Source organism: Poecilia mexicana, unplaced genomic scaffold (assembly GCF_051168715.1).
Source record: "Poecilia mexicana isolate PSO_F unplaced genomic scaffold, ASM5116871v1 scaffold_4, whole genome shotgun sequence".
Classification (NCBI taxonomy): Eukaryota; Metazoa; Chordata; class Actinopteri; order Cyprinodontiformes; family Poeciliidae; genus Poecilia; species Poecilia mexicana.
In genome coordinates this window covers 1,207,435-1,219,083 of record NW_028263373.1, presented here as the reverse complement: position 1 = coordinate 1,219,083, position 11,649 = coordinate 1,207,435, and the positions used below count along the sequence as shown (strand labels likewise).

The 11,649-nt window shown below is 36.7% G+C and overlaps 1 protein-coding gene across 4 annotated transcripts; it reads left to right on the top strand.

Moving 5' to 3' along the window:
- Positions 1-594: 594 nt before the first annotated feature.
- LOC106910941 (G2/M phase-specific E3 ubiquitin-protein ligase-like) lies at positions 595-11,135 on the top strand. 4 transcript variants are annotated; one of them, XM_088004699.1, is made up of 16 exons: positions 596-694; positions 776-899; positions 3,128-3,310; positions 3,409-3,483; positions 3,930-4,048; positions 4,945-5,086; positions 5,157-5,282; positions 6,414-6,439; positions 6,516-6,600; positions 6,672-6,889; positions 7,757-7,937; positions 8,385-8,468; positions 8,706-8,842; positions 9,555-9,805; positions 9,892-10,001; positions 10,884-11,135. In XM_088004699.1, the coding sequence occupies exons 1-16, from the start codon at positions 681-683 to the stop codon at positions 11,067-11,069; spliced, it is 2,061 nt and encodes a 686-aa protein (XP_087860825.1). In that variant the 5' UTR covers positions 596-680; the 3' UTR covers positions 11,070-11,135. The 4 variants fall into 4 exon arrangements, with proteins under 4 accessions (XP_087860827.1, XP_087860825.1, XP_087860828.1 ...); XM_088004701.1 differs by lacking the exon at positions 3,409-3,483 and having other exon boundaries at positions 595-694; XM_088004702.1 differs by lacking the exon at positions 596-694 and having other exon boundaries at positions 791-899; positions 3,110-3,310.
- The last annotated feature ends 514 nt before the right edge of the window (positions 11,136-11,649 follow it).

The following is an 11,649-nucleotide window of genomic DNA, read 5'->3' as shown; positions in this document are numbered from 1 at the left end:
AGCAAAACCTGAGGCTTGTAGCAGAATAAATTCAGATTGGTACAGGAGGGTTTTCATTACTTATATCAACGAACCTATTCACATGATTTTAATTGCGTTTTTTGTCAGAAAATGTTAACACTAATTTTGGATTTTCACTAAGATGAGATCAAGATGAACAGAAATGGTTAATCTCGAGCTTTTGAGTTAAAAAGATTCATTTTTACTCTGGTTACTAAATAAAACTAAATGTTTCATTTTCAGGTTATCTCGTCTTGTTTTTGTGAAACTATTACAATCTAATCAGGAGTATTGATTTATCGGCTTTAGTTGCTGGTGGCAGACTGAAGTCGTCTGTTTCTGTTCCCATGACTTAAAGCAAACAACAAATCATTTTAAAACACATCAGTGTGCAAACTTCACCCCAGACCTGACATTACAGCTTTAACACTTTCTAAAGTCAACATCCAGGCAAAATTCAAGGAATGTTCTTTATTTGACTAAATGTTTGTGTATTTTTCTGTCACAAAGGTCACATTCAATGATCTGCAAGCAGAAATTGATGAATCGCATCAATAAAAACCTTCTTCAGCCACGTAAACACGGCTGGATCAGGAGCTGCGTTTCCAGAGACCAGGCAGTCACTCAAAAGAGGGAGTAGACTGTGACCTTTGACCCCTGATAGGCCTCAGCTGGAGCTGATGAGCCTCAGCTGGTTAGATGTTTGGACGTCTTTGCTTCTGCTGAACCTGGAAACTTCAGCTGGGCTGAAACTTGGGTTTGTTTCTCTGGACAGGATGGAGCTTTGTGAGAAAAAGTCGGCGTTGCTGGGAATCGCAGAAAACATCGAGATGAGGCTTTTCTCTTCAAAAGAAGAAAGTGTGATCATAACGACGCAGGAAAAACAGGAGAAGGAACAGGTTCGCTCTTCAAGATGAAACTTCATATTTACACAGTTGGGTTTTGAGTAATTTTTTAAAAATATATACTTTTAGTAGTACTTTTACTGCGCTGTACTTTTTACCTTTACTTGGGTAACTTTGTTATAAAGTATTTCTTCTCTTACTTGAGTAAAATGTCTGGATTGAATGAAAATCAAACATGTTTTAACCAGAAATCCATCAGACTGAGACACTCACCTGATGTTTCTGATAAAGTTTCATCAGTTTTTTATTGAAAGAAACTGATTTAAAAATTTTTACTTGATTTTGTGATTATTTGAATTATTGTCATTTTGGTTCTTAAAATATAAAAATTTCCACTTAACCTTATGTTTTGGACCCTCTGTAATTTTATAATATTAAATTTGATCAGATACTCAGTACTTGAGTCGACTTTTTAACAAATACTTCAGTAACTTCTTGGATGGATACTTTTTATTTTTACTTGAGTAAAAACGTATTGAAGTCGTGCTGCTCAAACTTCAGCATAAAGTTTCATTACTCCCCCACCTCAAATTATTTCCAAGTTGATGTAAAGTTGAACTATCATCATGTGGTTCTTCTGTTCTTGATGAAAAATCAATATGAAAATTTCCCAACATTATTTGACTTTAACCGACTCAGTAACAAACCACAGCGAGTGAAGCTCGTTTTTCAAGTTTCAGAATCTTTTACGCTCATCACAAACCGGAAAGCAAGTTTCCTCATTCTGTGAAGAAACATTTTTCTGCTCAAATCAGTTAAAATCAATCCTGACATTTCCTTCCTTTTAAAAGCATTTTGATAAATTCAATCAAGATGTCCTACCACTAATATTTAGTATAATGTCAAAGTTTTGTAATTTAAATATTTTATTGATACTTTTGAAGGGTAAACTAAAGAACTGAAGCTTTTAAAAATCATCATTCTGTCTGTTTATCAAGAGTCTGCAGCCTTTACAACTTTAAGAGACATTTTAAAACAGTTTAGACAAAAACTACTTCAGAACATTTTTGGTATTTTTAAGTAAGAGCAGCACTACTTCAATATATTTTTACTCAAGTAAAAGTAAAGAGTATCCATCCAAGAAATTATTTTAACGTAAAAAAGTATTTGGTAAAAAGTTCTGAGTAGCTCATCAGATTATCAACCATTTAATATTTAAAAATTACATCATCACATGAACCAAAGTATAAGGTTAAGTGGAAATTTTGGTATTTTAAGATTTAAAATGACAATAATTCATATAAAAAAAAATTACAAAATCAGGCAAAAGAAAATTTTTCCAAATCAGTTTCTTTAAAAAACTTCAGAAACTTTAACAGAAACTGCAGGCGTGTGTCTGAGTCTGGTGAATTAAAACATGTTTGTTTTTCATTCAGTTGGTAGAAAATCCAGAAATTTCACTCAAATAAGAGATGCTTCATAATAAAATCACTCAAAGTAAAACTAAAAATATTCCTTAAATGTAATTAGTTACTAACCAGCTCTTGTCTCCTATAACCAAATGGTCTTAAGGTTAACAAAACATGCTGACATGGTAAATAATAACAGAGAAGCTCTGCTATTAGCGGATCAGTTCGATTCCTAATGAGACAAAAATCTTAACCTCTTGAGGCCCCAGAAATGCAAAAATGACAGAAATTAATGTAAATGGTGCATAATAGTAATAATAATCCTTCTGACTGCATATTTTAATTTTTCCATGATATAATCTGTCTTTATTATTCAGCACATTTATGTTGTGTAAATATATTGAATTAGACTTAATGATGTTAAATCAACTTGTTTTTGTGTCTGGAGACTCTTTAGGTTCAAAGTAAAGCAAATAAATTTGATCTGAGATGTAAATATACATTTTGTAAAGTTGTTTAGAGGTCACAGTTTCATTGACCAAAGTCAAATTGTCCTGTTAAGTCAGAAACGGGCTAAATGATCTTTGTTCATGGAACCGTTTTGGTTCTGCTGTGTTTATGTAATCAGGACGATGCCGGTTCGCTCAGCCATCCAGCACATTTTCTTTTTGGATCATTTGACTGCGTTCATCCAGAATGGAGAAAATTCTCTTAGTTACTGTCAACAGAGGAACAAGAAAAGGACGAAACACAGAAGAACTGAATGAATCTGTTCCAGTAAAAGTTAAATTCCTGCCAGTGTTTCTAAACTTCAGGCCTCCATAACATTTATTTACTCGTCTTGATTAACTCCAGACCCGTTTCCCCTGTTAGACCCGGAGGCTCCAGTACCTGGAGCATCCTCTGGCCCCGGACCTGGAGGAAGAAGAGGAGGATGAAGACCTGCTAGTCGAGGTCAAAACCAAACAACCAGCAGAACCAAAAACTAAACCTCCCGTCGCCAAGGAGACGTTTTATGGTTCACACATAACAGACGACACAGACATCGAGATGGAGGTAAGAGACGAATCCAGTACAAAGAAATACTTTAATGTTAAAATGTTCCTATTTTCAGACGATGCTTGTAGAGTTAAAGTCAGTTTCTGTCCCTCCAGGCTTTTCCGCCCATCAGGCTTTCTGACATCGAGCTGGTCGAGATGAAACCCGGCGGCTCCGACGCCGCCGCTCCGGTCAGCCTCAGCTTTTCTCTCTTTCTCTTATTATTAATCTAATTATTTTCCAAATTATTTCACTTGGTCCTTCACTGTATTTGTCATGTTAAGCAGTAATAAATAAAACAGAAACAATAAATACAATTAATTGTAAAGTAAATATAAACAAAACTGTCCTTCAAAAAAATGTCTGAGACCAAAACACCAGGCTGGAGACTTTTATCATCCAGTTTTTAGAAGAGAGAAAAGATTAAATATAAAAAGTAGAAATTTTATGAAATTCTCTAACTTACTGCAGTATTTTTAATGGACAGTAATTTGCAAGTGTTTGTCTATCAAAAGGTCAAACTCAGAGATATTTTGATTCTCTGTAATATTCTTGTTGCATATTTCTGTCATGTTTCTGGTAGATTTTGTGCTGTTTGTTGCAGAGCTGCAGCTTGGTTTCATGTTTTATGTTGCAGTCATTGCCTAACAAACCTCGTCACCTTAAATGGAAGAAAGTGAATCCAGAGAAGAGCAGACATGTGGTAAAAGACGTGATCTGCCTCCCAAAGGATCATTACCTGGAGCAGCTGGACAGGTGAGGCCTGAGCCTCACCACCATGAAGCACCAATTCATTTAAATATCACAACTTAAGGCTGCAGCATCAAACCTTTATAAGAAAAAATGTTTTTTACATACTTGTTAAAAGTATGTTGTGACCAGAGTTGGGTAGTAAATAGTTACATTTACTGAATTACATTCAAGTAACTTTTTTTGAAAGAAATGTACTTTTATAAGTATTTTACTATGCTGTACTTTTTATTTGAGTGATTTTATTATGAAGTATTTCTACTCTTGAGTAAAATTTCTAAATTCTCTACCTACTGAACAAAAACAAAACAACAAAAGCCTACAGTTTTTATTAAAGTCTCACAAGTTCATCGACTACTCTGACTACTTCTGCTATTAGTGTGTGGAAAGTTTCTTTCTGTTGACGATAATCAGAATTTAAATGAAATGAAACTATTTTTACTGTCCTGCACGTTTTTGAGTAAAACTTGTGGATTATCTGGTTTATCGTTGTCGTCCGGTAGGTGGCGGTAAATGCAAATTAAGTTGGTTTCCCAACCGCCAATAAAACACAAAAGAACAGAAGCCTGCCATTAATGCTAAAAGTAGTTAGCATAGCCAAACGGCAGATAAACTGTTTTCCTGTAATAGTAAGTTGTTTTTCCACCATTAGCATTTTTATCGCCAATGGTGATAAAGTTGTTTAATCGCTCTAAGATCCTCTTTTTAGGGTTGTTTTTGACCGGAGTGGTTCATTTTTACAGCTCGTGGAGGAGCTGTCGCAACATGGCGACTGTCTTAATAAATATGGATTAAACTTATTTTATAAGTTACACCCTTCAGCTTTAAGAGTTATCTACACAGACAAATAATATATTTTCACAATCTGCGACTCGGTAAATGTTTGTGTTTTTATACTTTAGTAAACAACAATTTGCTCTGGCGGCTCGCATCACGGTGGACTCCAGCTGGTCAGCCAATCAGATGCAGAGCCGCCTGGCGTCGCTTTTCCAAACGCAGTTCGTAAAGAAACCGGGACAAAAGTTTTCCTTCACGTATCTGCAGGTTGGTGTGGGGTTGTTCTGCTCCAAAATGCGTCCGAGTCTCCATTTGAAGCCTAAACTGTCTGTTTCAGAGCGTGCGGAGCTCCAAAGTGCTGTTTGTCCCTGATTGTCCTGCGGAGGGCTGGACTGGAGAGCAGGTGCTCCGGATCAGTGAACACGGTGCTTTGTATATATTTAGTCACCACAGCTTTGAACAGGTACAACACAACATGTTTTATTTTTTAAATTAATCTGTCAACAGCAGATTTCTATCTTCATACTTGTTTACAAGAATGTCTAGTGAATTAAATGTTCCTATGCTGGATTAAAATGCCTTTTAAAAGAAGGTATTTCACTTAACACTTTTCTGATATCAAAATGTTTTTTTATAAGTTTGACAGAATAGTTTAATCCTAAATGCCGTGTTTTCATTAAGCTGCAGGCAGAAAACATCAGTTTGTCTGTAATTCTTTATAATAAGTCTCACTTGGTGAATTGAGTTACTGAAATAAATGAACTTTTCAATAATCTAATTTATTGAGATGCACTGTAGATACTAGATCTGCATTTATATGCCATCCAGTTAAATATTAAAGATAATTTTGCAACAATTAATTTTATTTATGTAGCACAAATTTATAACGGATGTCGTCTTGAGGCACAAACCATTTCAGTTCAGTCTAATTAATCCCAGTTATCAAAAAATAAGTTCATTATTCAGATTAGTTTAAAAGGTTTTTGAATAAAACTTAATGTCAGGGTTTTATTGTTTCGTTACTCAGTGACTGGGTTTCTTTAGTCATACAGAAAATTAGAATTATACGCCCAGTGAGTCTCGTTTGTCAGATTAAAAGTACATTTTGTAAAAAAATCAAAAACAAAAAACTAGGTAGGTTTTAAACATGCTTTTTATTTCGCCCCTATTTATGTTTTTAAAAATTGTATTGGTCATATGTAATGTTTTAATTCAAATTGTTTTCAACAGCTTTAAATGGAAAGTTATTCTAATTAACAGAAATAAAAGCTTTCAGACATTCATCAGTGTGTAGCTAACCCATGTAAAGTTTCACTTTGTGATTAAGTTCCTTAATTAAAAGGGTTTTTCAATAATATTCTATTTTTTGAATGTATTTGCAGTATAAAGTTTTTCATACCAACCCAAACAAACTGAATTTGACTCATTAAGATAAAAGTTAAGTTTTATCTTTCTGGATTGATTGTTTTGTTTGCTTCCTCCAGACAATACTTTTTGTGAATTGCTGAAATATTAATGAATTGGATTGAAATAAATTTCTGTCAAAATGTTTTATTTTTTTCTCGCTGCACCGCTCAACTTGTTACACCAACAGGCACAAAAAGCATCTGTCTTAAAACGGTAAGAAAACATTGTCTTGTGAGTGGAAACTTAAAAATAACACAAACGGCTGTTTTAAATACCTGAACGTTCACAGGAAGGAATCGGGGTCAAAGGTCAGCAGAGGGGGTCGAGGTCCAGTGGGACAGAACCAGCCGTGTGTCTGCCGGGCTCCTGAGAGGGTCAGTTAGTCTGGTGTAAAATCTGATTGGTCAAAGAAAGTCTTCCTGTTCACTTCCTGTTTCCTGTGCAGCTCACCCTCAACCTGGACACCATTCTGAGGTTATTCAGACTGGAAAACACAAACGCAGACGCAGAAACTGCCATGCAGGTGAGCAGAGGAGACGTCCTTTCTGCTGCTCTGCAGCAGGTCAGGAACCCAGGATTCTGCTTCAGATCCACACCTGCAGTTTCCTTCAGTGGCGACGAGGAAACGCTCAGCCAGGATGAAGCTCTCAGGGAGTTCTTCAGGTTTGGATTCGCCCCTGATGTTACGGTTTCAGGCACTGATTCAGTTTATGTTTAGTCATTAACTAAATGTACTTCAATCTGTTAACATCTGCCTACAGTAGCGTTTCTCAGACTTTATCAGGATAAAGACCATCAGTTAACATTTTGGCTTATTTTCAGTTCTGAAAGTGGATTCTAAGCTCTCCAATAATGTCGCACATAAAAACAATTAAAAAAAATATTTACTACCAAGTGTTGTGCACCAATAACATTTTAGTCATTTGTAATTTAAAATAAAAGATGAATGGACTTGAGTTGCTTTGGCAGAAACAAAAATCAGCATTAAATATAAAATTTTCCACCCATTTCCGTATTTAACTTGAGTCATTTTTAAGTAAATAAAAGCAATAGCTGACATGTGAGCAGAGGATTATGCGGAAGCCAAGTCGGTTCTGACCAACAGAGATTTGAGTCCTGCGGTTCACATGGAGCCGTTAAAAGAATCGAGTCGCTCAGAAGGTTTTTCTGATCACATGAAAATAATCCTGTTGTTTTTGTCTTTCCTCCCATATCTTCAGTTTTTCTTTTGACTGAGAGGATTAAAACCATTGTAATTTTTAAACACAATCCTTTGGTAAGCTAGCTGTATGCACTTTGACCTCAGCTCACAGTAAATAAACGGTTGTTTACATGCAGTACCTTACGGACCACTAGGGGGCGCTGGCGAGGAGCACAGTTTGAGACTGGCTTGGTTTACGCCTTCTTTTGGTGTTGTAGTTTGACCGCCAGCCAGCAGGGGGCGCCGCTGGTCCACTGCGTTTTAATTGGTTGCCATCTTTGAGCGATGAAGGTGTGTTTTACATCCTGAGATGATTTCCTCCCGTTCAGGCTGACCCTCCTGGAGCTGCAGCAGAGTTGTGTTTTTGAGGGTCGTCCGGAGCGTTTGTTTTTCACCTATGACCTCACAGCGCTGGACGACGGGTTGTACTACGAAGCGGGCGTTCTGATTGGCTGGTCGCTGGCTCATGGAGGACCTGGGCCGTGCTGTCTGCACCCCGCCCTCTACCAGGTTCGCCTCTCAGCAGGAACCATTTCATCCTGCATGATACAAACACGAGCCTGCTGACAGCTGAAGCTACGCACAAAAACAAGAAGAGCTGAATGTTTTTATTTAGTGGTAACAGACTTAAATACGTTTGATCTTTAAACCAAACGTATTTAAGAACGGCACGCGGGCGTTCCATTGCAGGTTAAATGTTTATAAATTTTAAACCTTTAACTACATCTAAAAAAATAAAACGAAGCATACCGGTAAATATTCATTCCTTTTTTTAATGAATGTGATTGTAACATTATTATTAACTTAATTTAGCTGAAAATGCTTTGGGAAAACAGTCATCATATATAATGGGATGTTTTACGTTCAGTAAACAAGTTAAAACCACATTTGCATTCAGAACTTATGCAGATCATTGCAGGTACCATATAAAATATTTTTCTCTGGTTGTTCCTGCAGCTGATGTGTTGCCAAAGTGCATCTTTGGAGGATTTTAACTGGAGCGACGTCGTTGATGCTGAAGCTCGACTCCGACTGCAGGAGGTGGAGCGAACTCATCCTGATCAACATCCACGGCTTATTTCAGTGTTTATGAAAATATAAATAAAATGCTCAGCCTGCACCACACATAACAGCTGAGGAGCCCTAGTTGGTAGAGGAGTCGCACTGCAGAGTGACTGTAACCTGGTTGTTTTTCCCTGTGTGGACGTCATGCAGCCTGTGTCTCATCAGACAGTTTATCAGCCTACATGAAACCCTGAGTGTGTTTTTCTCTCCTAGCTGCAAAGCTGCAGCGACGTGAAGCGTCTCTCTCCCAGCCTGTGCGACTGGCTGTCCGGCTGTGGGATCCATCCGGCCTGTTCCAAAGAGATTCCCGCCGTTTACGGCCGGTTGGTGAAACACCACGTCTACCACAGGTCTGAGCCTTTCGTCTGAACATCAGCTCTGTCAGCTGCTGCTGCCAAAAGCTGAGTTTTCATTACAAATCTGTGCAAATATTTGTAAATATTCTGCTGATGCAAAACAAAAACCCCACAATTTTACAAATTGTATGATGACTTATTGGGGCATTGTAAATGTAACAAGAAAAAAGGAGTAAATTTGCACCAAACATTTTTTCTAGAAATAAATTGGAAATTTCTGGAAAAAATTCTAATTAATTCCAGAAAGATTTTTCTCTAAATTTGAGTTTTTTCTTGGCTTTATTTGTTTTTTTATTTTTTATTTTACTTTTTATAACTCAGAATTTTTTTTTCTTGAAAATTTCTAGTGTTTTGACTGAAATTTGGGCCAGTATGCCAAAATTTTCTACAAAAAACAAGATTTCTAAGATCCAAACTTTGCACATAAAAAAACCTGAGAAATTTAATTTAATCTCATAAATTTTCTTGAAACATTGAAATTTAAGTTTGAAAAGTTTAAAATTTGTGAGAAAAGTCTCACAAATTTTAAAATTCGAGACATTTTTTAGAAAAGATGTTGAAATTTGAGATTAAAAAGTTGGAAATCTGTGACATTAGTCTCAAAAATTTTCTAGAAAAACAGAATTTTCTGTTAAAAATTTGTGACCAAAAACTCAGAAATTTTGAGCCAAACGCGGCTCCAGTCTGACTGCCTCCTGAACTCCAGGGTGGCCAGTATGATCTCCCAGTTCCTGGAGGGCTTGAACAGCTGTGGGCGGCTGTGGGATCTGGTGAAGTCACACTGGGAAGCGTTTCTGCCAGTGATGACCAGTATGACCAGTACGGAGCGGCGGGCGCCGAGCCTGGAGGAGTTCAGACGCCTCTTCACGTTTTGCTTCAGCGATCCGGACTCTGAGCTGAGGGGAGCTGAGGAAACCACAGCAGCTCAGTGGGAAACCGTCCTGAGTATGGTCAGCGGTAAGCACACACACACACACACACACACACACACACCGGCTGAGCTGACGAACCGATCAACGCATTTCCTCCTCCTGTTGAATCAGACGGTGAAGCGAGTTTCTCCTTTGAAGACCTCCTCCTCTTCATCACAGGAGCCCATCATCTTCCTCCGCTTGGTTTCCCCAAACTCGTCTCTCTGCGTTTTTACTCACAGGTTGGTATCGGCGATCACCAATAATCACTGATTATTGGTGATCATGAACTACATGTGTCCATTCCTGTGTGAGGCTGAACACCAACGGTTAGATTATGAAACGCCACAGAATAATCTGATTTAAATTAACGATTTAAATCATAATGACACAAAGATTTTTACACTGCAAAAAATACCAGATGGAATTACGATGAACGTAAAATAGATGGAGTATTAGAGACTGATATCACCAGAATAAAGTGGCAATATGAGAATAAAGTCATTATGACAGAAATGTATGGGGGGGGAGGGAAGTCATAATGAGGAGAAATTCATAAAAATGAACAAGTAAAATTGTAATAATATAAAAATAAAGTCGTATTACCAGAATAAGGTCCCAAAAATAAACCCATATTTGGAAAAATCAAGTAACAGTAATTATATGAGAATAAGTTAATATTTCAGGAATAAAGTTGTAATATTAGGACAATGAAGTAATTTTGTGGGGGAAAAGTCATAAGTTTTACTTTCACTATCAGTTTCAGAGATGGGACCTGCTTAATCTGTCTAAATATCAGCAAATTATTATCAGGAGCTCGACTTTAAAATGAATATATATAAAAAATTACAGACAGAAAATATCAGATTTGAAACTTTGTTCTCATTTAGCAACTTTATTCTAATAATTATTTCATGATATGACCTTATCGTCATCATATCCTGGTTTTATTATAATTAAAAATAAATAAACCTCCGTCTGGCCCTGATGCTCTGTAGTGGTGAGTTCAAGCCTTTAGTTTAGTTTTTATTTCAAAGGTGAGAAGATATTTCCACTAAACTGGCCTGAAAATCTTCCACGGTTTCCCTTCATGTGACATTTATTTATTTAAATTATTTTTTCAGGACCCGTCCTCGTCCGACCCGATTCTCCCTCACGCTGCTGAGGATTCTCTGGAGCTGTTTCTGCCCAGAGGAGTCCCAGAGGCTTCGGACCTGCTGGTGCTGCTGAACAGAACCTTACACACAACTCTGGATCGAAGCTGTTTGCATGCAGGCAGAGATCAAATCTCTCCTGAAATGATGACGTAGTTCTTATAAAAAGAAGCAAACATGTCGTCTGCTCAAGTGTTTTAACTCCTGATTAGATTTTATTGATGACTTGTTGACAGAGTCCTGCTGGTTGTTTTCTCTGTTTGGATTGTTTTGTGTATTTTAACAAACCCTGGATGATGATTCAAGTCATTTATCCCAACAATAAAAATGTTGTTTATACACATAATCTTGTAATTTACACTGAAATTCCACAGTTGGGAATTTGAAGACGGTCTACATAAATAGTTTTATTTTTATTTTTAACATTTAATGTATATTTAATTCTTTACTCCAAAGTACACTTGTTAAGGTTGCAAAAATGTTGTAATAAAGTTAATTTAAGGTAAATAATTTTCACTTTGCATGAACACTTCTAACAAATGAACAAGTGTCGTGCGAGTCCTGAAATCATAAACATACCAGTATTATTACATTTTGGATTTGTATTTTGTCAACAGATATCAGACTGGTTTCTTTTTCTCCATTTTTATCTCAGTTTGGATCATTTCCTTTCTTTAAGGTTTAAGAAGAGCAGAAAATTCACTTGGAATTTGAAATGAATTGGTTAAGATCAAAA